The sequence below is a fragment of the Heterodontus francisci genome, chromosome 28 (genome assembly GCF_036365525.1).
Source record: "Heterodontus francisci isolate sHetFra1 chromosome 28, sHetFra1.hap1, whole genome shotgun sequence".
NCBI lineage: Eukaryota > Metazoa > Chordata > Chondrichthyes > Heterodontiformes > Heterodontidae > Heterodontus > Heterodontus francisci.
The window spans coordinates 1934651-1960053 of NC_090398.1; the positions used below are offsets into that span (position 1 = coordinate 1934651).

The 25403-nt window shown below is 52.5% G+C and overlaps 1 protein-coding gene across 1 annotated transcript in view; it reads right to left on the reverse strand.

Annotated features, from left to right (window-relative positions):
- LOC137385189 (T-box transcription factor TBX1-like) overlaps window positions 1–25403 on the reverse strand; it is a 62163-nt gene that overhangs the window by 15075 nt on the left and 21685 nt on the right. The window contains exon 3 of the mRNA XM_068060176.1: window positions 7821–7992. Within this exon, the coding sequence (XP_067916277.1) occupies window positions 7821–7992 (172 nt within the window). The remainder of the gene's footprint in view (window positions 1–7820; window positions 7993–25403) is intronic.

Consider the following 25403-nt stretch of genomic DNA (forward strand, 5'->3'; position numbering starts at 1 on the left):
ACACAGACACAGACACACACACAGACACAGACACACAGACAGACACAGACACACAGACAGACACACACACACAGACACAGACACACAGACAAAGAAAGACACACTGACACAGACACACAGACAGACACACACACACAGACAGACACAGACACACACACAGACACAGACACACAGACAGAAAGACACACAGACAGACACAGACACACAGACAGACACACACACACACAGACAGACACAGACACACACACAGACACAGACACACAGACAGACACACACACACAGACACAGACACACAGACAAACAAAGACACACTGACACAGATACACAGACAGACACAAACACACAGACAGCCACAGACACACACACAGACACAGACACACAGACAGACACAGAAACACACACAGACACAGACAGACACACACACAGACACAGACACACAGACAAACAAAGACACACTGACACAGATACACAGACAGACACAAACACACAGACAGCCACAGACACACACACAGACACAGACACACAGACAGACACAGAAACACACACAGACACAGACACACAGAAACACACACAGACACAGACACACAGACAGACACACACACACAGACACAGACACACAGACAAACAAAGACACACTGACACAGATACACACACAGACACAGACAAACAAAGACACACAGACACAGACACACAGGCAGACACACACACACAGACAGACACACACACACAGACACAGACACACAGACAAACAAAGACACACAGACACACACACACAGACAGACACACAAACACACAGACAGACACACACACACACAGACAGACACACACACACAGACAGACACACACACACAGACACAGACACACAGACAATCAAAGACACACAGACACAGACACACAGGCAGACACACACACACAGACAGACACACACACACACAGACAGGCACACACACACACAGATCTGCTCAAAGTTACAGTTACTCAGAGAGACGAGCTTCCGCCCACATGTCCGCGCCATCACTAACACCGCCTATTCCCACCTCCATGACATCGCCCGTCCCCACCCCTCTCTCAGCTCATCCACTGCTGAAACCCTCATCCCTGCCTCTGTCACCTTCAGACTTGACTATTCCAACACTCTCCTGGCTGCTCTCCCACATTCTACCCTCCGTAAACTTCAGCTCATCCGAAACTCTGCCCCCGCCCCCCGCCCCCCGTGTCCGAATTCACACCGAGTCCCGTTCACCCCTCACCCCCTGTGCTCACTGACCAACACTGACTCCCACTCTGGCCCATATAGTACTACCTATCTCAGTAACCTCCTCCAGTCCCTACAACCCTCCCTATCTCTGTAACCTCCTCCAGCCCCAACAACACTCCCTATCTCTGTAACCTCCTCCAGTCCCTACAACCCTCCCTATCTCTGTAACCTCCTCCAGTCCCTACAACCCTCCCTATCTCTGTAACCTCCTCCAGCCCCTACAACCCTCCCTATCTCTGTAACCTCCTCCAGTCCCTACAACCCACCCTATCTCTGTAACCTCCTCCAGTCCCTACAACCCTCCCTATCTCTGTAACCTCCTCCAGTCCCGACAACACTCCCTATCTCTGTAACCTCCTCCAGTCCCTACAAACCTCCCTATCTCTGTAACCTCCTCCAGTCCCTACAACCCTCCCTATCTCTGTAACCTCCTCCAGCCCCTACAACCCTCCCTATCTCTGTAACCTCCTCCAGTCCCTACAACCCTCCCTATCTCTGTAACCTCCTCCAGCCCCCACAACCCTCCCTATCTCTGTAACCTCCTCCAGTCCCTACAACCCTCCCTATCTCTGTAACCTCCTCCAGCCCCAACAACCCTCCCTATCTCTGTAACCTCCTCCAGTCCCTACAACCCTCCCTATCTCTGTAACCTCCTCCAGCCCCTGCAACACTCCCTATCTCTGTAACCTCCTCCAGTCCCTACAACTCTCCCTATCCCTGTAACCTCCTCCAGCCCCCACAACCCTCCCTATCTCTGTAACCTCCTCCAGTCCCTACAACACTCCCTATCTCTGTAACCTCCTCCAGTCCCCACAACCCTCCCTATCTCTGTAACCTCCTCCAGCCGCTGCAACACTCCCTATCTCTGTAACCTCCTCCAGCCCCCACAACCCTCCCTATCTCTGTACCCTCCTCCAGTCCCTACAACCCTCCCACTCTCTGTAACCTCCTCCAACACCTACACCCCTCCCTATCCCTGCACCCTCCTCCAGCCCCTACAATACTCCCTATCTCTGTAATCTCCTCCAGCCCCTACAACCCTCCCTATCCCTGCACCCTCCTCGAGCCCCTACAACACTCCCTATCTCTGTAACCTACTCCAGTCTCTACAACACTCCCTATCTCTGTAACCTCCTCCAGTCTCTACAACCCTCCCACTCTCTGTAACCTCCTTCAGCGCCTATACCCCTCCCTATCCCTGCACCCTCCTCCAGCCCCTACAACCCTCCCTATCTCTGTAACCTCCTCCAGTCTCTGCAACACTCCCTATCTCTGTAACCTCCTCCAGTCTCTACAACCCTCCCTATCTCTGTAACCTCCTCCAGCCCCGACAACCCTCCCTATCTCTGTAACCCCCTCCAGTCCCTACAACCCGCCCTATCTCTGAAACCTCCTCCAGCCCCGAAAACCCACCCCATCTCTGTAACCTCCTCCAGTCCCTACAACACACCCCATCTCTGTAACCTCCTCCAGTCCCTACAACCCTCCCCATCTCTGTAACCTCCACCAGACCCGACACCCCTTCCTATCTCTGCAAACTCCACGGGCCCCCACAATACTCCTTCTCTCTGTAACCTCCTCCAGTCCCTACAACACTCCCGATCGCTGTAACCTCCTCCAGTCCCTACAACCCTCCCATTCTCTGTAACCTCCTCCAGTCCCGACAACCCTCCCTATCTCTGAAACCTCTTCCAGTCCCTCCAGCCCTCCCTATCTCTGAAACCTCTTCCACTCCCTACAACACTCCCTATCTCTGTAGCCTCCTCCAGTACCTACAACAATCCCTATCTCTGTAACATACTCCAGCCCCGACAACCCTCACCATCTCTGTAACCTCCTCCAGCCCATACACCCTTCCCTATATGTGTAACCTCCTCCAGTCACTACAACATTCCCCATCTCTGTAAACTCGTCCAGTCCCTACAACCCTCGCTATCTCTGCAACCTCCTCCAGCCCCGACAACCCTCACTATCTCTGGATCCTGCTCCAGGCCTCACAATCCTCCCTATCTCTGTAACCTCCTCCAGCCCCTACAACCCTCCCTATCTCTGTAACCTAATCCAGTCCCTACAACCCTCTTTATCTCTGTAACCACCTGCAGTCCCTACAACCCTCCCTATCTCTGTAACCTAATCCAGTCCCTACAACCCTCTTTATCTCTGTAACCACCTGCAGTCCCTACAACCCTCCCTATCACTGTAACCTCCCCCAGCCCCTACAACCCTCCCTATATCTCTAACCTCCTCCAGCCCCTACAACCCTCCCTATCAATGTAACCTCCTCCAGCTCCTACAACCCTCCCTATCTCTGTAACCACCACCAGCCCCTCCAACCCTCCCTATCTCTGTAACCTCCTCCAGTCCCTACAACCCTCCGAGATCTCTGTAATCTCCTCCAGCCCCTATAACCCTCCCTATCTCTGTAACCTCCTCCAGCCCCTCCAACCCTACCTGTCTCTGTAACCTCCTCCAGCCCCGACAACCCTCCCTATCTCTGTAATCTCCTCCAGCACCGACAACCCTCCCTATCTCAGTAACCTCCACCAGCACCTACGACCCTCCCCATCTCTGTAAACTCCTCCAGTCCCTCTAAACCTACCTATCTCTGTCACCTCCTCCAGCAGCTACAACCCTCCCTATCTCTGTAACCTCCTCGAGCCCCTACAACCCTCCCTATCTCTAACCTCCTCGAGCCGGAACAACCCTCCCTATCTCTAACCTCCTCGAGCCGGTACAACCCTCCCTATCTCTAACCTCCTCCAGTCTCTACAACCCTCCCTATCTCTGTAACCTCCTCCAGCCCCTACAACCCTCCCTATCTCTGTAACCTCCTCTAGTCCCTACAACCCTCCCTATCTCTGAAACCTCCTCCAGCCCCGACAACCCTCCCCATCTCTGTAACCTCCTCCAGTCCCTACAACACTCCCCATCTCTGTAACCTCCTCCAGTCCCTACAACCCTCCCTATCTCTGTAACCTCCTCTAGTCCCTACAACACTCCCCATCTCTGTAACCTCCTCCAGTCCCGACAACCCTCCCTATCTCTGAAACCTCTTCCAGTCCCTCCAACCCTCCCTATCTCTGTAACCTCCTCCAGTACCTACAACGATCCCTATCTCTGTAACATACTCCAGCCCCGACAACCCTCACTATCTCTGTAACCTCATCCAGCCCATACACCCCTCCCTATCTCTGTAACCTCCTCCAGTCCCTACAACCATCCCCATCTCTGTAAACTCGTCCAGCCCCTACAACCCTCCCTATCACTGTAACCGCCTCCAGCTCCGACAACCCTCCCTATCTCAGTAACCTCCTTCAGCCCCTACAACCCTCCCTATCACTGTAACCTCCTCCAGCTCCTACAACCCTCCCTATCTCTGTAACCAACTCCAACCCCTACAATCCTCCCTATCACTGTAACCTCCTCCAGCTCCTACAACCCTCCCTATCTCTGTAACCTCCTCCAACCCCGACAACACTCCCTACCTCTGTAACCTCGTCCAACCCCTAGACACCTCCCTGTCTCTGTAACCTCCTCCAGCCCCTACAACCCTCCCTATCCCTGCACCCTCCTCCAGCCCCGACAACACTCCCTATCTCTGTAATCTCCTCCAGTCTCTACAACACTCCCTATCTCTGTAACCTCCGCCAGTCTCTACAACCCTCCCTATCTCTGTAACCTCCTCCAGCCAATACAATACTCCTTTTCTCTGTAACCTCCTCCAGTCTCTACAACCCTCCCTATCCCTGCACCCTCCCCGAGCCCCTACAACACTCCCTATCTCTGTAACCTCCTCCAGTCTCTACAACACTCCCTATCTCTGTAACCTCCTCCAGTCTCTACAACCCTCGCACTCTCTGTAACCTCCTCCAGCGCCTACACCCCTCCCTATCCCTGCACCCTCCTCCAGCCCCGACAACCCTCCCATTCTCTGTAACCTCCTCCAGTACCTACAACAATCCCTATCTCTGTAACATACTCCAGCCCCGACAACCCTCACTATCTCTGTAACCTCCTCCAGCCCATACACCCTTCCCTATATGTGTAACCTCCTCCAGTCACTACAACATTCCCCATCTCTGTAAACTCGTCCAGCCCCTACAACCCTCACTATCTCTGGATCCTGCTCCAGGCCTCACAATCCTCCCTATCTCTGTAACCTCCTCCAGCCCCTACAACCCTCCCTATCTCTGTAACCTCCTCCAGCCCCTACAACCCTCCCTATCTCTGTAACCTAATCCAGTCCCTACAACCCTCCCTATCTCTGTAACCTCCTCCAGTCCCTACAACCCTCCCTATCTCTGTAACCTCCCCCAGCCCCTACAACCCTCCCTATCAATGTAACCTCCTCCAGCTCCTACAACCCTCCCTATCTCTGTAACCACCTCCAGCCCCGACAATCCTCCCTATCTATGTAACCTCCTCCAGTCCCTACAACCCTCCGAGATCTCTGTAATCTCCTCCAGCCCCTATAACCCTCCCTATCTCTGTAACCTCCTCCAGCCCCTCCAACCCTCCCTATCTCTGTAACCTTCTCCAGCCCCGACAACCCTCCCTATCTCTGTAACCTTCTCCAGCCCCTACAACCCTCCCTATCTCTGTAACCTCCTCCAGCACCTACAACCCTCCCTATCTCAGTAACCTCCACCAGCACCTTCGACCCTCCCCATCTCTGTAAACTCCTCCAGTCCCTCTAAACCTACCTATCTCTGTCACTTCCTCCAGCAGCTACAACCCTCCCTATCTCTGTAACCTCCTCGAGCCCCTACAACCCTCACTATCTCTAACCTCCTCGAGCCGGTACAACCCTCCCTATCTCTAACCTCCTCGAGCCGGTACAACCCTCCCTATCTCTAACCTCCTCCAGTCTCTACAACCCTCCCTATCTCTGTAACCTCCTCCAGCCCCTACAACCCTCCGTATCTCTGTAACCTCCTCTAGTCCCTACAACCCTCCCTATCTCTGAAACCTCCTCCAGCCCCGACAACCCTCCCCATCTCTGTAACCTCCTCCAGTCCCTACAACACTCCCCATCTCTGTAACCTCCTCCAGTCCCAACAACCCTCCCTATCTCTGTAACCTCCTCCAGTCCCTACAACCCTCCCTATCTCTGTAACCTCCTCTAGTCCCTACAACACTCCCCATCTCTGTAAACTCCACGGGCCCCTACAATACTCCTTCTCTCTGGAACCTCCTCCAGTCCCTACAACACTCCCTATCTCTGTAACCTTCTCCAGTCCCGACAACCCTCCCTATCTCTGAAACCTCTTCCAGTCCCTCCAACCCTCCCTATCTCTGAAACCTCTTCCACTCCCTACAACACTTCCTATCTCTGTAACATCCTCCAGTACCTACAACGATCCCTATCTCTGTAACATACTCCAGCCCCGACAACCCTCACTATCTCTGTAACCTCATCCAGCCCATACACCCCTCCCTATCTCTGTAACCTCCTCCAGTCCCTGCAACCCTCCCCATCTCTGCAAACTCGTCCAGCCCCTACAACCCTCCCTATCACTGTAACCTCCTTCAGCCCCTACAACCCTCCCTATCACTGTAACCTCCTCCAGCTCCTACAACCCTCCCTATCTCTGTAACCAACTCCAACCCCTACAATCCTCCCTATCACTGTAACCTCCTCCAGCTCCTACAACCCTCCCTATCTCTGTAACCTCCTCCAACCCCGACAACCCTCCCTACCTCTGTAACCTCCTCCAACCCCTAGACCCCTCCCTGTCTCTGTAACCTCCTCCAGCCCCTACAACCCTCCCTGTCTCTGTAACCTCCTCCAGCCGCTACAACCCTCCCTATCTCTGTAACCTCCTCCAGTCCCAAAACCCCTCCGAGATCTCTGTAATCTCCTCCAGCCCCGAAAACCCTCCCTATCTCTGTAAAATCCTCCAGCCCCTCCAACCCTCCCTGTCTCTGTAACCTCCTCCAGCCCCGACAACCCTCCCTATCTCTGTAATCTCCTCCACCCCCTACCATCCTCCCTATCTCTAACCTCCTCCAGCCCCTACAACCCTCCCTATCTCAGTAACCTCCTTCAGCCCCTACAACCCTCCCTATCACTGTCACCTCCTCCAGCTCCTACAACCCTCCCTATATCTGTAACCAACTCCAACCCCTCCCATCCTCCCTATCTCTAACCTCCTCCAGCCCCTACAACACTCCCTATCACTGTAACCTCCTCCAGCTCCTACAACCCTCCCTATATCTGTAACCAACTCCAACCCCTACAATCCTCCCTATCACTGTAACCTCCTCCAGCTCCTACAACCCTCCCTATCCCTGAGTGAGAGGGGACTGAGAGACACCAGTAAGTACACAGATATCTCCCTAAGAGAGAATGGGACTAAGTGAGAGACAGACAGATGCCCAGAGACAGACAGACGCTTCGAGGCAGACAGGCAGTCAGAGAGACAGACCAATGCTCAGTGAGAGACAGACAGACGCTCAGACGCAGAGAGATGCTCAGATACAAACAGACAAATGCTGAGACAGACAGACGCTCAGACAGACAGACAGACGCTCAGACCCGTGGACACTAACTGATACCCACATGTCCGTTATCATCCAGCAGGTTATTGGTCAGTTTGAGTTTGTCAAAGGACACCATCTGTTTCATCCACTGAGCCCCCTTGGCAGGAGAATCCGGGTGGAAGTGAACTCGACCAGGAGTACTGGGATCGGCTTTCCCTGCAACCAGCCAGGAGGAGCTGTGGAACGCATACCTGTCAACGGAGAGAGAGAGAGGGGAGGGAGGAAGCGAGAGAGAGACAGAGGCAGAGGGGCGGAGAGAGAGAGAGAGAGAGAGAGCCAGTGGTGAAAACAACAGTGAGAGGGCAGAGAAAGGGTGAAAGATAAAGAGAGGGGTACAGAGGGAAAGGGGGAGGGAGTGGGGGAGGAAAGGCAGAAGGACAGAGAGAGTGAGGCAGATAGGGAGAGAGAAAGAGAGAGAGGGAGCGAGAGGGAGTGGGGAGGGGGGGGTTGAAAACAGAGGAGAGGGGGACAGAGTGGGGAGAGAGAGAGAGACAGAGGCAGAGGGAGGGAAAGGAAGTGGCAGGGAGGGGGTAGGGAGGGGGAGGGGGAGAGAAGGGGGAATAGAGGGGCAAATAGAGGGAGAGAGAGCGGGGCATAGAGGGGAGATAGAGGGGAGATAGAGGGGTGATAGAGGGGGGATAGGGAATGAGGGTGTAGGAAGGGAGACAGATAGACAAAGAGGGAGACAAAGGAGAGAGAAAGAGAGAGAAATGGAGAGAGAAGGAGAGGCAGAGATTATATCACAGAATGATAGAAACGAATAGAAGATTCACAGCACATAAAGAGTTCACTTTGCACATCATTATCTGTGTATCAATGACTGGTGTCTCTCAGTCCCCTCTCTCTCAGGGAGATATCTCGACACTGACTGGTGTCTCTCAGTCCCCTCTCTCTCGGTGAGATATCTGTACACTGACTGGTGTCTCTCAGGGTGATATCTGTACACTGACTGGTGTCTCTCAGTCCCCTCTCTCTCAGGGAGATATCTCGACACTGACTGGTGTCTCTCAGTCCCCTCTCTCTCGGTGAGATATCTGTACACTGACTGGTGTCTATCAGGGTGATATCTGTACATTGACTGGTGTCTCTCAGTCCCCTCTCTCTCAGGGTGATATCTGTACACTGACTGGTGTCTCTCAGTCCCCTCTCTCTCAGGGTGATATCTGTACACTGACTGGTGTCTGTCAGTCCCCTCTCTCTCAGGGAGATATGTGGACACTGACTGGTGTCTCTCAGTCCCCTCTGTCTCTCAGGGTGATATCTGTACACTGACTGGTGTCTCTCAGTCCCCTCTCTCTCAGGGAGATATGTGGACACTGACTGGTGTCTCTCAGTCCCCTCTGTCTCTCAGTGAGATATCTGTACACTGACTGGTGTCTCTCAGTCCCCTCTCTCTCAGGGAGATATGTGGACACTGACTGGTGTCTCTCAGTCCCCTCTCTCCCAGGGTGATATCTGTACACTGACTGGTGTCTCTCAGTCCCCTCTCTCTCAAGGTGATATCTATACACTGACTGGTGTCTCTCAGTCCCCTCTCTCTCAGGGAGATATGTGGACATTGACTGGTGTCTCTCAGTCCCCTCTCTCTCGGTGAGATAACTGTACAATGACTGGTGTCTCTCAGGGTGATATCTGTACACTGACTGGTGTCTCTCAGTCCCCTCTCTCTCAGGGTGATATCTGTACACTGACTGGTGTCTCTCAGTCCCCTCTGTCTCTCAGCGAGATATCTGTACACTGACTGGTGTCTCTCAGTCCCCTCTATCTCAGGGTGATATCTGTACACTGACTGGTGTCTCTCAGTCTCCTCTCTCTCAGGGAGATATCTGTACACTGACTGGTGTCTCTCAGTCCCCTCTCTCTCAGGGTGATATCTGTACACTGACTGGTGTCTGTCAGTCCCCTCTCTCTCAGGGAGAGATGTGGACACTGACTGGTGTCTCTCAGTCCCCTCTGTCTCTCAGTGAGATATCTGTACACTGACTGGTGTCTCTCAGTCCTCTCTCTCTCAGGGAGATATGTGGACACTGACTGGTGTCTCTCAGTCCCCTCTGTCTCTCAGTGAGATATCTGTACACTGACTGGTGTCTCTCAGTCCCCTCTCTCTCAGGGTGATATCTGTACACTGACTGGTGTCTCTCTGTCCCCTCTCTCTCAGGGTGATATCTGTACACTGACTGGTGTCTCTCAGTGCCCTCTCTGTCAGGGAGATATCTGTACACTGACTGTTGTCTCTCAGTCCCCTCTCTCTCAGGGAGATATCTGTACACTGACTGGTGTCTCTCAGTCCCCTCTCTGTCAGGGAGATATCTGTACACTGACTGGTGTCTCTCTGTCCCCTCTCTCTCAGGGTGATATGTGGACATTGACTGGTGTCTCACAGTCCCCTCTCTCTCAGGGTGATATCTGTACACTGACTGGTGTCTCTCAGTCCCCTCTGTCTCTCAGCGAGATATCTGTACACTGACTGGTGTCTCTCAGTCCCCTCTATCTCAGGGTGATATCTGTACACTGACTGGTGTCTCTCAGTCCCCTCTCTCTCAGGGAGATAGCTGTACACTGACTGGTGTCTCTCAGTCCCCTCTCTCTCAGGGAGATATCTGTACACTGACTGGTGTCTGTCAGTCCCCTCTCTCTCAGGGTGATATCTGTACACTGACTGGTGTCTGTCAGTCCCCTCTCTCTCAGGGAGAGATGTGGACACTGACTGGTGTCTCTCAGTCCCCTCTGTCTCTCAGTGAGATATCTGTACACTGACTGGTGTCTCTCAGTCCTCTCTCTCTCAGGGAGATATGTGGACACTGACTGGTGTCTCTCAGTCCCCTCTGTCTCTCAGTGAGATATCTGTACACTGACTGGTGTCTCTCAGTCCCCTCTCTCTCAGGGTGATATCTGTACACTGACTGGTGTCTCTCTGTCCCCTCTCTCTCAGGGTGATATCTGTACACTGACTGGTGTCTCTCAGTCCCCTCTCTGTCAGGGAGATATCTGTACACTGACTGGTGTCTCTCAGTCCCCTCTCTCTCAGGGAGATATCTGTACACTGACTGGTGTCTCTCAGTCCCCTCTCCCTCAGGGTGATATCTGTACACTGACTGGTGTCTCTCAGTCCCCTCTCTCTCAGGGAGATATTTGTACACTGACTGGTGTCTCTCAGTCCCCTCACTGTCAGGGTGATATCTGTACACTGACTGGTGTCTCTCACTCCCCTCTCTCTCAGGGTGATATCTGTACACTGACTGGTGTCTCTCAGTCCCCTCTCTCAGGGTGATATCTGTACACTGACTGGTGTCTCACAGTCCCCTCTCTCTCAAGGTGATAGCTATACACTGACTGGTGTCTCTCAGTCCCCTCTCTCAGTGAGATATCTGTACACTGACTGGTGTCTCTCAGTCCCCTCTCTCTCAGGGTGATATCTGTACACTGACTGGTGTCTCTCAGTCCCCTCTCTCTCAGGGTGATATCTGTACACTGACTGGTGTCTCTCAGTCCCCTCTCTCTCAGGGTAATATCTGTGCACTGACTGGTGTCTCTCAGTCCCCTCTCTCTCAGGGTGATATCTGTACACTGACTGCTGTCTCTCAGTCCCCTCCCTGTCAGGGAGATATCTGTACACTGACTGGTGTCTCTCAGTCCCCTCTCTGTCAGGGAGATATCTGTACACTGACTGGTGTCTCTCTGTCCCCTCTCTCTCAGGGTGATATCTGTACACTGACTGGTGTCTCTCAGTCCCCTCTCTGTCAGGGAGATATCTGTACACTGACTGGTGTCTCTCAGTCCCCTCTCTTTCAGGGAGATATCTGTACACTGACTGGTGTCTCTCAGTCCCCTCTCTCCCAGGGAGATATCTGTAAAATGACTGGTGTCTCTCAGTCCCCTCTCTCTCAGGGAGATATCTGTACACTGACTGGTGTCTCTCAGTCCCCTCACTGTCAGGGTGATATCTGTACACTAACTGGTATCTCTCAGTCCCCTCTCTCAGGGTGATATCTGTACACTGACTGGTGTCTCTCAGTCCCCTCTCTCTCAAGGTGATATCTATACACTGACTGGTGTCTCTCCGTCCCCTCTCTCTCAGGGAGATATCTGTACACGGACTGGTGTCTCTCAGTCCCCTCTCTCTCAGGGAGATATCTCGACACTGACTGGTGTCTCTCAGTCCCCTCTCTCTCAGGGAGATATGTGGACATTGACTGGTGTCTCTCAGTCCCCTCTCTCTCGGTGAGATAACTGTACAATGACTGGTGTCTCTCAGGGTGATATCTGTACACTGACTGGTGTCTCTCAGTCCCCTCTCTCTCAGGGTGATATCTGTACACTGACTGGTGTCTCTCAGTCCCCTCTGTCTCTCAGCGAGATATCTGTACACTGACTGGTGTCTCTCAGTCCCCTCTATCTCAGGGTGATATCTGTACACTGACTGGTGTCTCTCAGTCCCCTCTCTCTTCGGGAGATATCTGTACACTGACTGGTGTCTCTCAGTCCCCTCTCTCTCAGGGTGATATCTGTACACTGACTGGTGTCTGTCAGTCCCCTCTCTCTCAGGGAGATATGTGGACACTGACTGGTGTCTCTCAGTCCCCTCTGTCTCTCAGTGAGATATCTGTACACTGACTGGTGTCTCTCAGTCCTCTCTCTCTCAGGGAGATATGTGGACACTGACTGGTGTCTCTCAGTCCCCTCTGTCTCTCAGTGAGATATCTGTACACTGACTGGTGTCTCTCAGTCCCCTCTGTCTCTCAGTGAGATATCTGTACACTGACTGGTGTCTCTCTGTCCCCTCTCTCTCAGGGTGATATCTGTACACTGACTGGTGTCTCTCAGTCCCCTCTCTGTCAGGGAGATATCTGTACACTGACTGGTGTCTCTCAGTCCCCTCTCTCTCAGGGAGATATCTGTACACTGACTGGTGTCTCTCAGTCCCCTCTCTGTCAGGGAGATATCTGTACACTGACTGGTGTCTCTCTGTCCCCTCTCTCTCAGGGTGATATCTGTACACTGACTGGTGTCTCTCAGTCCCCTCTCTCTCAGGGATATATCTGTACACTGACTGGTGTCTCTCAGTCCCCTCTCTCTCAGGGAGATATCTGTACACTGACTGGTGTCTCTCAGTCCCCTCTCTCTCAGGGTGATATCTGTACACTGACTGGTGTCTCTCAGTCCCCTCTGTCTCTCAGCGAGATATCTGTACACTGACTGGTGTCTCTCAGTCCCCTCTATCTCAGGGTGATATCTGTACACTGACTGGTGTCTCTCAGTCCCCTCTCTCTTCGGGAGATATCTGTACACTGACTGGTGTCTCTCAGTCCCCTCTCTCTCAGGGTGATATCTGTACACTGACTGGTGTCTCTCAGTCCTCTCTCTCTCAGGGAGATATGTGGACACTGACTGGTGTCTCTCAGTCCCCTCTGTCTCTCAGTGAGATATCTGTACACTGACTGGTGTCTCTCAGTCCCCTCTGTCTCTCAGTGAGATATCTGTACACTGACTGGTGTCTCTCTGTCCCCTCTCTCTCAGGGTGATATCTGTACACTGACTGGTGTCTGTCAGTCCCCTCTCTCTCAGGGAGATATGTGGACACTGACTGGTGTCTCTCAGTCCCCTCAGTCTCTCAGTGAGATATCTGTACACTGACTGCTGTCTCTCAGTCCCCTCTCTCTCAGGGTGATATCTGTACACTGACTGGTGTCTCTCTGTCCCCTCTCTCTCAGGGTGAAATCTGTATACTGACTGGTGTCTCTCAGTCCCCTCTCTCTCAGGGTGTTATCTGTACACTGACTGGTGTCTCTCAGTCCCCTCCCTGTCAGGGAGATATCTGTACACTGACTGGTGTCTCTCAGTCCCCTCTCTCTCAGGGAGATATCTGTACACTGACTGGTGTCTCTCAGTCCCCTCTCTCTCAGGGAGATATCTGTACACTGACTGGTGTCTCTCAGTCCCCTCACTGTCAGGGTGATATCTGTACACTGACTGGTGTCTGTCAGTCCCCTCTCTCTCAGGGTGATATCTGTACACTGACTGGTGTCTCTCAGTCCCCTCTCTCAGGGTGATATCTGTACACTGACTGGTGTCTCTCAGTCCCCTCTCTCTCAGGGTGATATCTGTACACTGACTGGTGTCTCTCAGTCCCCTCTCTCTCAGGGTGATATCTGTACACTGACTGGTGTCTCTCAGTCCCCTCTGTCTCTCAGCGAGATATCTGTACACTGACTGGTGTCTCTCAGTCCCCTCTATCTCAGGGTGATATCTGTACACTGACTGGTGTCTCTCAGTCCCCTCTCTCTTCGGGAGATATCTGTACACTGACTGGTGTCTCTCAGTCCCCTCTCTCTCAGGGTGATATCTGTACACTGACTGGTGTCTGTCAGTCCCCTCTCTCTCAGGGAGATATGTGGACACTGACTGGTGTCTCTCAGTCCCCTCTGTCTCTCAGTGAGATATCTGTACACTGACTGGTGTCTCTCAGTCCTCTCTCTCTCAGGGAGATATGTGGACACTGACTGGTGTCTCTCAGTCCCCTCTGTCTCTCAGTGAGATATCTGTACACTGACTGGTGTCTCTCAGTCCCCTCTGTCTCTCAGTGAGATATCTGCACACTGACTGGTGTCTCTCAGTCCCCTCTCTGTCAGGGAGATATCTGTACACTGACTGGTGTCTCTCAGTCCCCTCTCTCTCAGGGAGATATCTGTACACTGACTGGTGTCTCTCAGTCCCCTCTCTGTCAGGGAGATATCTGTACACTGACTGGTGTCTCTCTGTCCCCTCTCTCTCAGGGTGATATCTGTACACTGACTGGTGTCTCTCAGTCCCCTCTCTGTCAGGGAGATATCTGTACACTGACTGGTGTCTCTCAGTCCCCTCTCTCTCAGGGAGATATCTGTACACTGACTGGTGTCTCTCAGTCCCCTCTCTCTCAGGGAGATATCTGTAAAATGACTGGTGTCTCTCAGTCCCCTCTCTCAGTGAGATATCTGTACACTGACTGGTGTCTCTCAGTCCCCTCTCCCTCAGGGTGATATCTGTACACTGACTGGTGTCTCTCAGTCCCCTCTCTCTCAGGGAGATATCTGTACACTGACTGGTGTCTCTCAGTCCCCTCACTGCCAGGGTGATATCTGTACACTGACTGGTGTCTCTCACTCCCCTCTCTCTCAGGGTGATATCTGTACACTGACTGGTGTCTCTCAGTCCCCTCTCTCAGGGTGATATCTGTACACTGACTGGTGTCTCTCAGTCCCCTCTCTCTCAGGGTGATATCTGTACACTGACTGGTGTCTCTCAGTCCCCTCTCTCTCAGGGTGATATCTGTACACTGACTGGTGTCTCTCAGTCCCCTCTGTCTCTCAGCGAGATATCTGTACACTGACTGGTGTCTCTCAGTCCCCTCTATCTCAGGGTGATATCTGTACACTGACTGGTGTCTCTCAGTCCCCTCTCTCTTCGGGAGATATCTGTACACTGACTGGTGTCTCTCAGTCCCCTCTCTCTCAGGGTGATATCTGTACACTGACTGGTGTCTGTCAGTCCCCTCTCTCTCAGGGAGATATGTGGACACTGACTGGTGTCTCTCAGTCCCCTCTGTCTCTCAGTGAGATATCTGTACACTGACTGGTGTCTCTCAGTCCTCTCTCTCTCAGGGAGATATGTGGACACTGACTGGTGTCTCTCAGTCCCCTCTGTCTCTCAGTGAGATATCTGTACACTGACTGGTGTCTCTCAGTCCCCTCTGTCTCTCAGTGAGATATCTGCACACTGACTGGTGTCTCTCAGTCCCCTCTCTGTCAGGGAGATATCTGTACACTGACTGGTGTCTCTCAGTCCCCTCTCTCTCAGGGAGATATCTGTACACTGACTGGTGTCTCTCAGTCCCCTCTCTGTCAGGGAGATATCTGTACACTGACTGGTGTCTCTCAGTCCCCTCTCTGTCAGGGTGATATCTGTACACTGACTGGTGTCTCTCAGTCCCCTCTCTGTCAGGGAGATATCTGTACACTGACTGGTGTCTCTCAGTCCCCTCTCTCTCAGGGAGATATCTGTACACTGACTGGTGTCTCTCAGTCCCCTCTCTCTCAGGGAGATATCTGTAAAATGACTGGTGTCTCTCAGTCCCCTCTCTCAGTGAGATATCTGTACACTGACTGGTGTCTCTCAGTCCCCTCTCCCTCAGGGTGATATCTGTACACTGACTGGTGTCTCTCAGTCCCCTCTCTCTCAGGGAGATATCTGTACACTGACTGGTGTCTCTCAGTCCCCTCACTGTCAGGGTGATATCTGTACACTGACTGGTGTCTCTCAGTCCCCTCTCTCTCAGGGTGATATCTGTACACTGACTGGTGTCTCTCAGTCCCCTCTGTCTCTCAGCGAGATATCTGTGCACTGACTGGTGTCTCTCAGTCCCCTCTCTCTCAGGGTGATATCTGTACACTGACTGGTGTCTCTCACTCCCCTCTCTCTCAGGGAGATATCTGTACACGGACTGGTGTCTCTCAGTCCCCTCTCTCTCAGGGAGATATCTCGACACTGACTGGTGTCTCTCAGTCCCCTCTCTCTCAGGGAGATATCTCGACACTGACTGGTGTCTCTCAGTCCCCTCTCTCTCAGGGTGATATCTGTACACTGACTGGTGTCTCTCAGTCCCCTCTGTCTCTCAGCGAGATATCTGTACACTGACTGGTGTCTCTCAGTCCCCTCTATCTCAGGGTGATATCTGTACACTGACTGGTGTCTCTCAGTCCCCTCTCTCTCCGGGAGATATCTGTACACTGACTGGTGTCTCTCAGTCCCCTCTCTCTCAGGGTGATATCTGTACACTGACTGGTGTCTCTCAGTCCCCTCTGTCTCTCAGTGAGATATCTGTACACTGACTGCTGTCTCTCAGTCCCCTCTCTCTCAGGGTGATATCTGTACACTGACTGGTGTCTCTCTGTCCCCTCTCTCTCAGGGTGATATCTGTACACTGACTGGTGTCTCTCAGTCCCCTCCCTGTCAGGGAGATATCTGTACACTGACTGGTGTCTCTCAGTCCCCTCTCTCTCTGGGAGATATCTGTACACTGACTGGTGTCTCTCAGTCCACTCTCTGTCAGGGAGATATCTGTACACTGACTGGTGTCTCTCAGTCCCCTCCCTGTCAGGGAGATATCTGTACACTGACTGGTGTCTCTCAGTCCCCTCTCTCTCAGGGAGTTATCTGTACACTGACTGGTGTCTCTCAGTCCCCTCTCTCTCAGGGAGATATCTGTACACTGACTGGTGTCTCTCAGTCCCCTCACTGTCAGGGTGATATCTGTACACTGACTGGTGTCTGTCAGTCCCCTCTCTCTCAGGGTGATATCTGTACACTGACTGGTGTCTCTCAGTCCCCTCTCTCAGGGTGATATCTGTACACTGACTGGTGTCTGTCAGTCCCCTCTCTCTCAGGGTGATATCTGTACACTGACTGGTGTCTCTCAGTCCCCTCTCTCAGGGTGATATCTGTACACTGACTGGTGTCTCTCAGTCCCCTCTCTCTCAAGCTGATATCTATACACTGACTGGTGTCTCTCAGTCCCCTCTCTCAGTGAGATATCTGTACACTGACTGGTGTCTCTCAGTCCCCTCTCTCTCAGGGTGATATCTGTACACTGACTGGTGTCTCTCAGTCCCCTCTCTCTCAGGGTGATATCTGTACACTGACTGGTGTCTCTCAGTCCCCTCTCTCTCAGGGTAATATCTGTGCACTGACTGGTGTCTCTCAGTCCCCTCTCTCTCAGGGTGATATCTGTACACTGACTGCTGTCTCTCTGTCCCCTCTCTTTCAGGGTGATATCTGTACACTGACTGGTGTCTCTCAGTCCCCTCCCTGTCAGGGAGATATCTGTACACTGACTGGTGTCTCTCAGTCCCCTCTCTGTCAGGGAGATATCTGTACACTGACTGGTGTCTCTCTGTCCCCTCTCTCTCAGGGTGATATCTGTACACTGACTGGTGTCTCTCAGTCCCCTCTCTGTCAGGGAGATATCTGTACACTGACTGGTGTCTCTCAGTCCCCTCTCTCTCAGGGAGATATCTGTACACTGACTGGTGTCTCTCAGTCCCCTCTCTGTCAGGGAGATATCTGTACACTGACTGGTGTCTCTCTGTCCCCTCTCTCTCAGGGTGATATCTGTACACTGACTGGTGTCTCTCAGTCCCCTCTCTCTCAGGGTGATATCTGTACACTGACTGGTGTCTCTCAGTCCCCTCTCTCTCAGGGTAATATCTGTGCACTGACTGGTGTCTCTCAGTCCCCTCTCTCTCAGGGTGATATCTGTAAACTGACTGGTGTCTCTCAGTCCCCTCTCTCTCAGGGTGATATCTGTACACTGACTGGTGTCTCTCAGTCCCCTCTCTCTCAAGGTGATATCTATACACTGACTGGTGTCTCTCAGTACCCTCTCTCAGTGAGATATCTGTACACTGACTGGTGTCTCTCAGTCCCCTCTCTCTCAGGGTGATATCTGTACACTGACTGGTGTCTCTCAGTCCCCTCTCTCTCAGGGTGATATCTGTACACTGACTGGTGTCTCTCAGTCCCCTCTCTCTCAGGGAGATATCTGTACACGGACTGGTGTCTCTCCATCCCCTCTCTCTCAGGGAGATATCTCGACACTGACTGGTGTCTCTCAGTCCCCTCTCTCTCAGGGTGATATCTGTACACTGACTGGTGTCTCTCAGTCCCCTCTCTCTCAGGGAGATATCTGTACACTGACTGGTGTCTCTCAGTCCCCTCTGTCTCTCAGCAAGATATCTGTACACTGACTGGTGTCTCTCAGTCCCCTCTATCTCAGGGTGATATCTGTACACTGACTGGTGTCTCTCAGTCCCCTCTCTCTCCGGGAGATATCTGTACACTGACTGGTGTCTCTCAGTCCCCTCTCTCTCAGGGTGATATCTGTACACTGACTGGTGTCTGTCAGTCCCCTCTCTCTCAGGGAGATATGTGGACACTGACTGGTGTCTCTCAGTCCCCTCTGTCTCTCAGTGAGATATCTGTACACTGACTGCTGTCTCTCAGTCCCCTCTCTCTCAGGGTGATATCTGTACACTGACTGGTGTCTCTCTGACCCCTCTCTCTCAGGGTGATATCTGTACACTGACTGGTGTCTCTCAGTCCCCTCCCTGTCAGGGAGATATCTGTACACTGACTGGTGTCTCTCAGTCCCCTCTCTCTCAGGGAGATATCTGTACACTGACTGGTGTCTCTCAGTCCCCTCTCTGTCAGGGAGATATCTGTACACTGACTGGTGTCTCTCAGTCCCCTCCCTGTCAGGAAGATATCTGTACACTGACTGGTGTCTCTCATTCCCCTCTCTCTCAGGGAGATATCTGTACACTGACTGGTGTCTCTCAGTCCCCTCTCTCTCAGGGAGATATCTGTACACTGACCGGTGTCTCTCAGTCCCCTCACTGTCAGGGTGATATCTGTACACTGACTGGTGTCTGTCAGTCCCCTCTCTCTCAGGGTGATATCTGTACACTGACTGGTGTCTCTCAGTCCCCTCTCTCAGGGTGATATCTGTACACTGACTGGTGTCTGTCACTCCCCTCTCTCTCAGGGTGATATCTGTACACTGACTGGTGTCTCTCAGTCCCCTTTCTCAGGGTGATATCTGTACACTGACTGGTGTCTCTCAGTCCCCTCTCTCTCAAGGTGATATCTATACACTGACTGGTGTCTCTCAGTCCCCTCTCTCAGTGAGATATCTGTACACTGACTGGTGTCTCTCAGTCCCCTCTCTCTCAGGGTGATATCTGTACACTGACTGGTGTCTCTCAGTCCCCTCTCTCTCAGGGTGATATCTGTACACTGACTGGTGTCTCTCAGTCCCCTCTCTCTCAGGGTGATATCTGTACACTGACTGGTGTCTCTCAGACCCCTCTCTCTCAGGGTGATATCTGTACACTGACTGCTGTCTCTCAGTCCCCTCCCTGTCAGGGAGATATCTGTACACTGACTGGTGTCTCTCAGTCCCCTCTCTGTCAGGGAGATATCTGTACACTGACTGGTGTCTCTCAGTCCCCTCTCTCTCAGGGAGATATCTGTACACTGACTGGTGTCTCTCAGTCCCCTCTCTGTCAGGGAGATATCTGTACACTGACTGGTGTCTCTCTGTCCCCTCTCTCTCAGGGTGATATCTGTACACTGACTGGTGTCTCTCAGTCCCCTCTCTCTCAGGGTGATATCTGTACACTGACTGGTGTCTCTCAGTCCCCTCTCTCTCAGGGTAATATCTGTGCACTGACTGGTGTCTCTCAGTCCCCTCTCTCTAAGGGTGATATCTGTAAACTGACTGGTGTCTCTCAGTCCCCTCTCTCTCAGGGTGATATCTGTACACTGACTGGTGTCTCTCAGTCCCCTCTCTCTCAAGGTGATATCTATACACTGACTGGTGTCTCTCAGTACCCTCTCTCAGTGAGATATCTGTACACTGACTGGTGTCTCTCAGTCCCCTCTCTCTCAGGGTGATATCTGTACACTGACTGGTGTCTCTCAGTCCCCTCTCTCTCAGGGTGATATCTGTACACTGACTGGTGTCTCTCAGTCCCCTCTCTCTCAGGGTAATATCTGTGCACTGACTGGTGTCTCTCAGTCCCCTCTCTCTCAGGGTGATATCTGTACACTGACTGGTGTCTCTCACTCCCCTCTCTCTCAGGGAGATATCTGTACACGGACTGGTGTCTCTCCATCCCCTCTCTCTCAGGGAGATATCTCGACACTGACTGGTGTCTCTCAGTCCCCTCTCTCTCAGGGAGATCTCTCGACACTGACTGGTGTCTCTCAGTCCCCTCTCTCTCAGGGTGATATCTGTACACTGACTGGTGTCTCTCAGTCCCCTCTCTCTCAGGGAGATATCTGTACACTGACTGGTGTCTCTCAGTCCCCTCTGTCTCTCAGCGAGATATCTGTACACTGACTGGTGTCTCTCAGTCCCCTCTATCTCAGGGTGATATCTGTACACTGACTGGTGTCTCTCAGTCCCCTCTCTCTCCGGGAGATATCTGTACACTGACTGGTGTCTCTCAGTCCCCTCTCTCTCAGGGTGATATCTGTACACTGACTGGTGTCTGTCAGTCCCCTCTCTCTCAGGGAGATATGTGGACACTGACTGGTGTCTCTCAGTCCCCTCTGTCTCTCAGTGAGATATCTGTACACTGACTGGTGTCTCTCAGTCCCCTCTCTCTCAGGGTGATATCTGTACACTGACTGGTGTCTCTCTGACCCCTCTCTCTCAGGGTGATATCTGTACACTGACTGGTGTCTCTCAGTCCCCTCCCTGTCAGGGAGATATCTGTACACTGACTGGTGTCTCTCAGTCCCCTCTCTCTCAGGGAGATATCTGTACACTGACTGGTGTCTCTCAGTCCCCTCTCTGTCAGGGAGATATCTGTACACTGACTGGTGTCTCTCAGTCCCCTCCCTGTCAGGAAGATATCTGTACACTGACTGGTGTCTCTCATTCCCCTCTCTCTCAGGGAGATATCTGTACACTGACTGGTGTCTCTCAGTCCCCTCTCTCTCAGGGTGATATCTGTACACTGACTGGTGTCTCTCTGACCCCTCTCTCTCAGGGTGATATCTGTACACTGACTGGTGTCTCTCAGTCCCCTCTCTCTCAGGGTGATATCTGTACACTGACTGGTGTCTCTCAGTCCCCTCTCTCTCAGGGTGATATCTGTACACTGACTGGTGTCTCTCAGACCCCTCTCTCTCAGGGTGATATCTGTACACTGACTGCTGTCTCTCAGTCCCCTCCCTGTCAGGGAGATATCTGTACACTGACTGGTGTCTCTCAGTCCCCTCTCTGTCAGGGAGATATCTGTACACTGACTGGTGTCTCTCAGTCCCCTCTCTCTCAGGGAGATATCTGTACACTGACTGGTGTCTCTCAGTCCCCTCTCTGTCAGGGAGATATCTGTACACTGACTGGTGTCTCTCTGTCCCCTCTCTCTCAGGGTGATATCTGTACACTGACTGGTGTCTCTCAGTCCCCTCTCTCTCAGGGTGATATCTGTACACTGACTGGTGTCTCTCAGTCCCCTCTCTCTCAGGGTAATATCTGTGCACTGACTGGTGTCTCTCAGTCCCCTCTCTCTAAGGGTGATATCTGTAAACTGACTGGTGTCTCTCAGTCCCCTCTCTCTCAGGGTGATATCTGTACACTGACTGGTGTCTCTCAGTCCCCTCTCTCTCAAGGTGATATCTATACACTGACTGGTGTCTCTCAGTACCCTCTCTCAGTGAGATATCTGTACACTGACTGGTGTCTCTCAGTCCCCTCTCTCTCAGGGTGATATCTGTACACTGACTGGTGTCTCTCAGTCCCCTCTCTCTCAGGGTGATATCTGTACACTGACTGGTGTCTCTCAGTCCCCTCTCTCTCAGGGTAATATCTGTGCACTGACTGGTGTCTCTCAGTCCCCTCTCTCTCAGGGTGATATCTGTACACTGACTGGTGTCTCTCACTCCCCTCTCTCTCAGGGAGATATCTGTACACGGACTGGTGTCTCTCCATCCCCTCTCTCTCAGGGAGATATCTCGACACTGACTGGTGTCTCTCAGTCCCCTCTCTCTCAGGGAGATCTCTCGACACTGACTGGTGTCTCTCAGTCCCCTCTCTCTCAGGGTGATATCTGTACACTGACTGGTGTCTCTCAGTCCCCTCTCTCTCAGGGAGATATCTGTACACTGACTGGTGTCTCTCAGTCCCCTCTGTCTCTCAGCGAGATATCTGTACACTGACTGGTGTCTCTCAGTCCCCTCTATCTCAGGGTGATATCTGTACACTGACTGGTGTCTCTCAGTCCCCTCTCTCTCCGGGAGATATCTGTACACTGACTGGTGTCTCTCAGTCCCCTCTCTCTCAGGGTGATATCTGTACACTGACTGGTGTCTGTCAGTCCCCTCTCTCTCAGGGAGATATGTGGACACTGACTGGTGTCTCTCAGTCCCCTCTGTCTCTCAGTGAGATATCTGTACACTGACTGGTGTCTCTCAGTCCCCTCTCTCTCAGGGTGATATCTGTACACTGACTGGTGTCTCTCTGACCCCTCTCTCTCAGGGTGATATCTGTACACTGACTGGTGTCTCTCAGTCCCCTCCCTGTCAGGGAGATATCTGTACACTGACTGGTGTCTCTCAGTCCCCTCTCTCTCAGGGAGATATCTGTACACTGACTGGTGTCTCTCAGTCCCCTCTCTGTCAGGGAGATATCTGTACACTGACTGGTGTCTCTCAGTCCCCTCCCTGTCAGGAAGATATCTGTACACTGACTGGTGTCTCTCATTCCCCTCTCTCTCAGGGAGATATCTGTACACTGACTGGTGTCTCTCAGTCCCCTCTCTCTCAGGGAGATATCTGTACACTGACCGGTGTCTCTCAGTCCCCTCACTGTCAGGGTGATATCTGTACACTGACTGGTGTCTGTCAGTCCCCTCTCTCTCAGGGTGATATCTGTACACTGACTGGTGTCTCTCAGTCCCCTCTCTCAGGGTGATATCTGTACACTGACTGGTGTCTGTCACTCCCCTCTCTCTCAGGGTGATATCTGTACACTGACTGGTGTCTCTCAGTCCCCTTTCTCAGGGTGATATCTGTACACTGACTGGTGTCTCTCAGTCCCCTCTCTCTCAAGGTGATATCTATACACTGACTGGTGTCTCTCAGTCCCCTCTCTCAGTGAGATATCTGTACACTGACTGGTGTCTCTCAGTCCCCTCTCTCTCAGGGTGATATCTGTACACTGACTGGTGTCTCTCAGTCCCCTCTCTCTCAGGGTGATATCTGTACACTGACTGGTGTCTCTCAGTCCCCTCTCTCTCAGGGTGATATCTGTACACTGACTGGTGTCTCTCAGACCCCTCTCTCTCAGGGTGATATCTGTACACTGACTGGTGTCTCTCAGTCCCCTCTCTCTCAGGGTAATATCTGTGCACTGACTGGTGTCTCTCAGTCCCCTCTCTCTCAGGGTGATATCTGTACACTGACTGCTGTCTCTCAGTCCCCTCCCTGTCAGGGAGATATCTGTACACTGACTGGTGTCTCTCAGTCCCCTCTCTGTCAGGGAGATATCTGTACACTGACTGGTGTCTCTCTGTCCCCTCTCTCTCAGGGTGATATCTGTACACTGACTGGTGTCTCTCAGTCCCCTCTCTGTCAGGGAGATATCTGTACACTGACTGGTGTCTCTCAGTCCCCTCTCTCTCAGGGAGATATCTGTACACTGACTGGTGTCTCTCAGTCCCCTCTCTGTCAGGGAGATATCTGTACACTGACTGGTGTCTCTCTGTCCCCTCTCTCTCAGGGTGATATCTGTACACTGACTGGTGTCTCTCAGTCCCCTCTCTCTCAGGGTGATATCTGTACACTGACTGGTGTCTCTCAGTCCCCTCTCTCTCAGGGTAATATCTGTGCACTGACTGGTGTCTCTCAGTCCCCTCTCTCTCAGGGTGATATCTGTACACTGACTGGTGTCTCTCAGTCCCCTCTCTCTCAGGGAGATATCTGTACACGGACTGGTGTCTCTCAGTCCCCTCTCTCTCAGGGAGATATCTCGACACTGACTGGTGTCTCTCAGTCCCCTCTCTCTCAGGGAGATATCTCGACACTGACTGGTGTCTCTCAGTCCCCTCTCTCTCAGGGTGAGATCTGTACACTGACTGGTGTCTCTCAGTCCCCTCTGTCTCTCAGCGAGATATCTGTACACTGACTGGTGTCTCTCAGTCCCCTCTATCTCAGGGTGATATCTGTACACTGACTGGTGTCTCTCAGTCCCCTCTCTCTCCGGGAGATATCTGTCCACTGACTGGTGTCTCTCAGTCCCCTCTCTCTCAGGGTGATATCTGTACACTGACTGGTGTCTGTCAGTCCCCTCTCTCTCAGGGAGATATGTGGACACTGACTGGTGTCTCTCAGTCCCCTCTGTCTCTCAGTGAGATATCTGTACACTGACTGCTGTCTCTCAGTCCCCTCTCTCTCAGGGTGATATCTGTACACTGACTGGTGTCTCTCTGTCCCCTCTCTTTCAGGGTGATATCTGTACAATGACTGGTGTCTCTCAGTCCCCTCCCTGTCAGGGAGATATCTGTACACTGACTGGTGTCTCTCAGTCCCCTCTCTCTCAGGGAGATATCTGAACACTGACTGGTGTCTCTCAGTCCCCTCTCTGTCAGGGAGATATCTGTACACTGACTGGTGTCTCTCAGTCCCCTCCCTGTCAGGGAGATATCTGTACACTGACTGGTGTCTCTCAGTCCCCTCTCTCTAAGGGAGATATCTGTACACTAACTGGTGTCTCTCAGTCCCCTCTCTGTCAGGGAGATATCTGTACACTGACTGGTGTCTCTCAGTCCCCTCTCCCTCAGGGTGATATCTGTACACTGACTGGTGTCTCTCAGTCCCCTCTCTCTCAGGGAGATATCTGTACACTGACTGGTGTCTCTCAGTCGACTCTCTCAGTGAGATATCTGTACACTGACTGGTGTCTCTCAGTCCCCTCTCTCTCAGGGTGATATCTGTACACTGACTGGAGTCTCTCAGTCCCCTCTCTCTCAGGGTGATATCTGTACACTGACTGGTGTCTCTC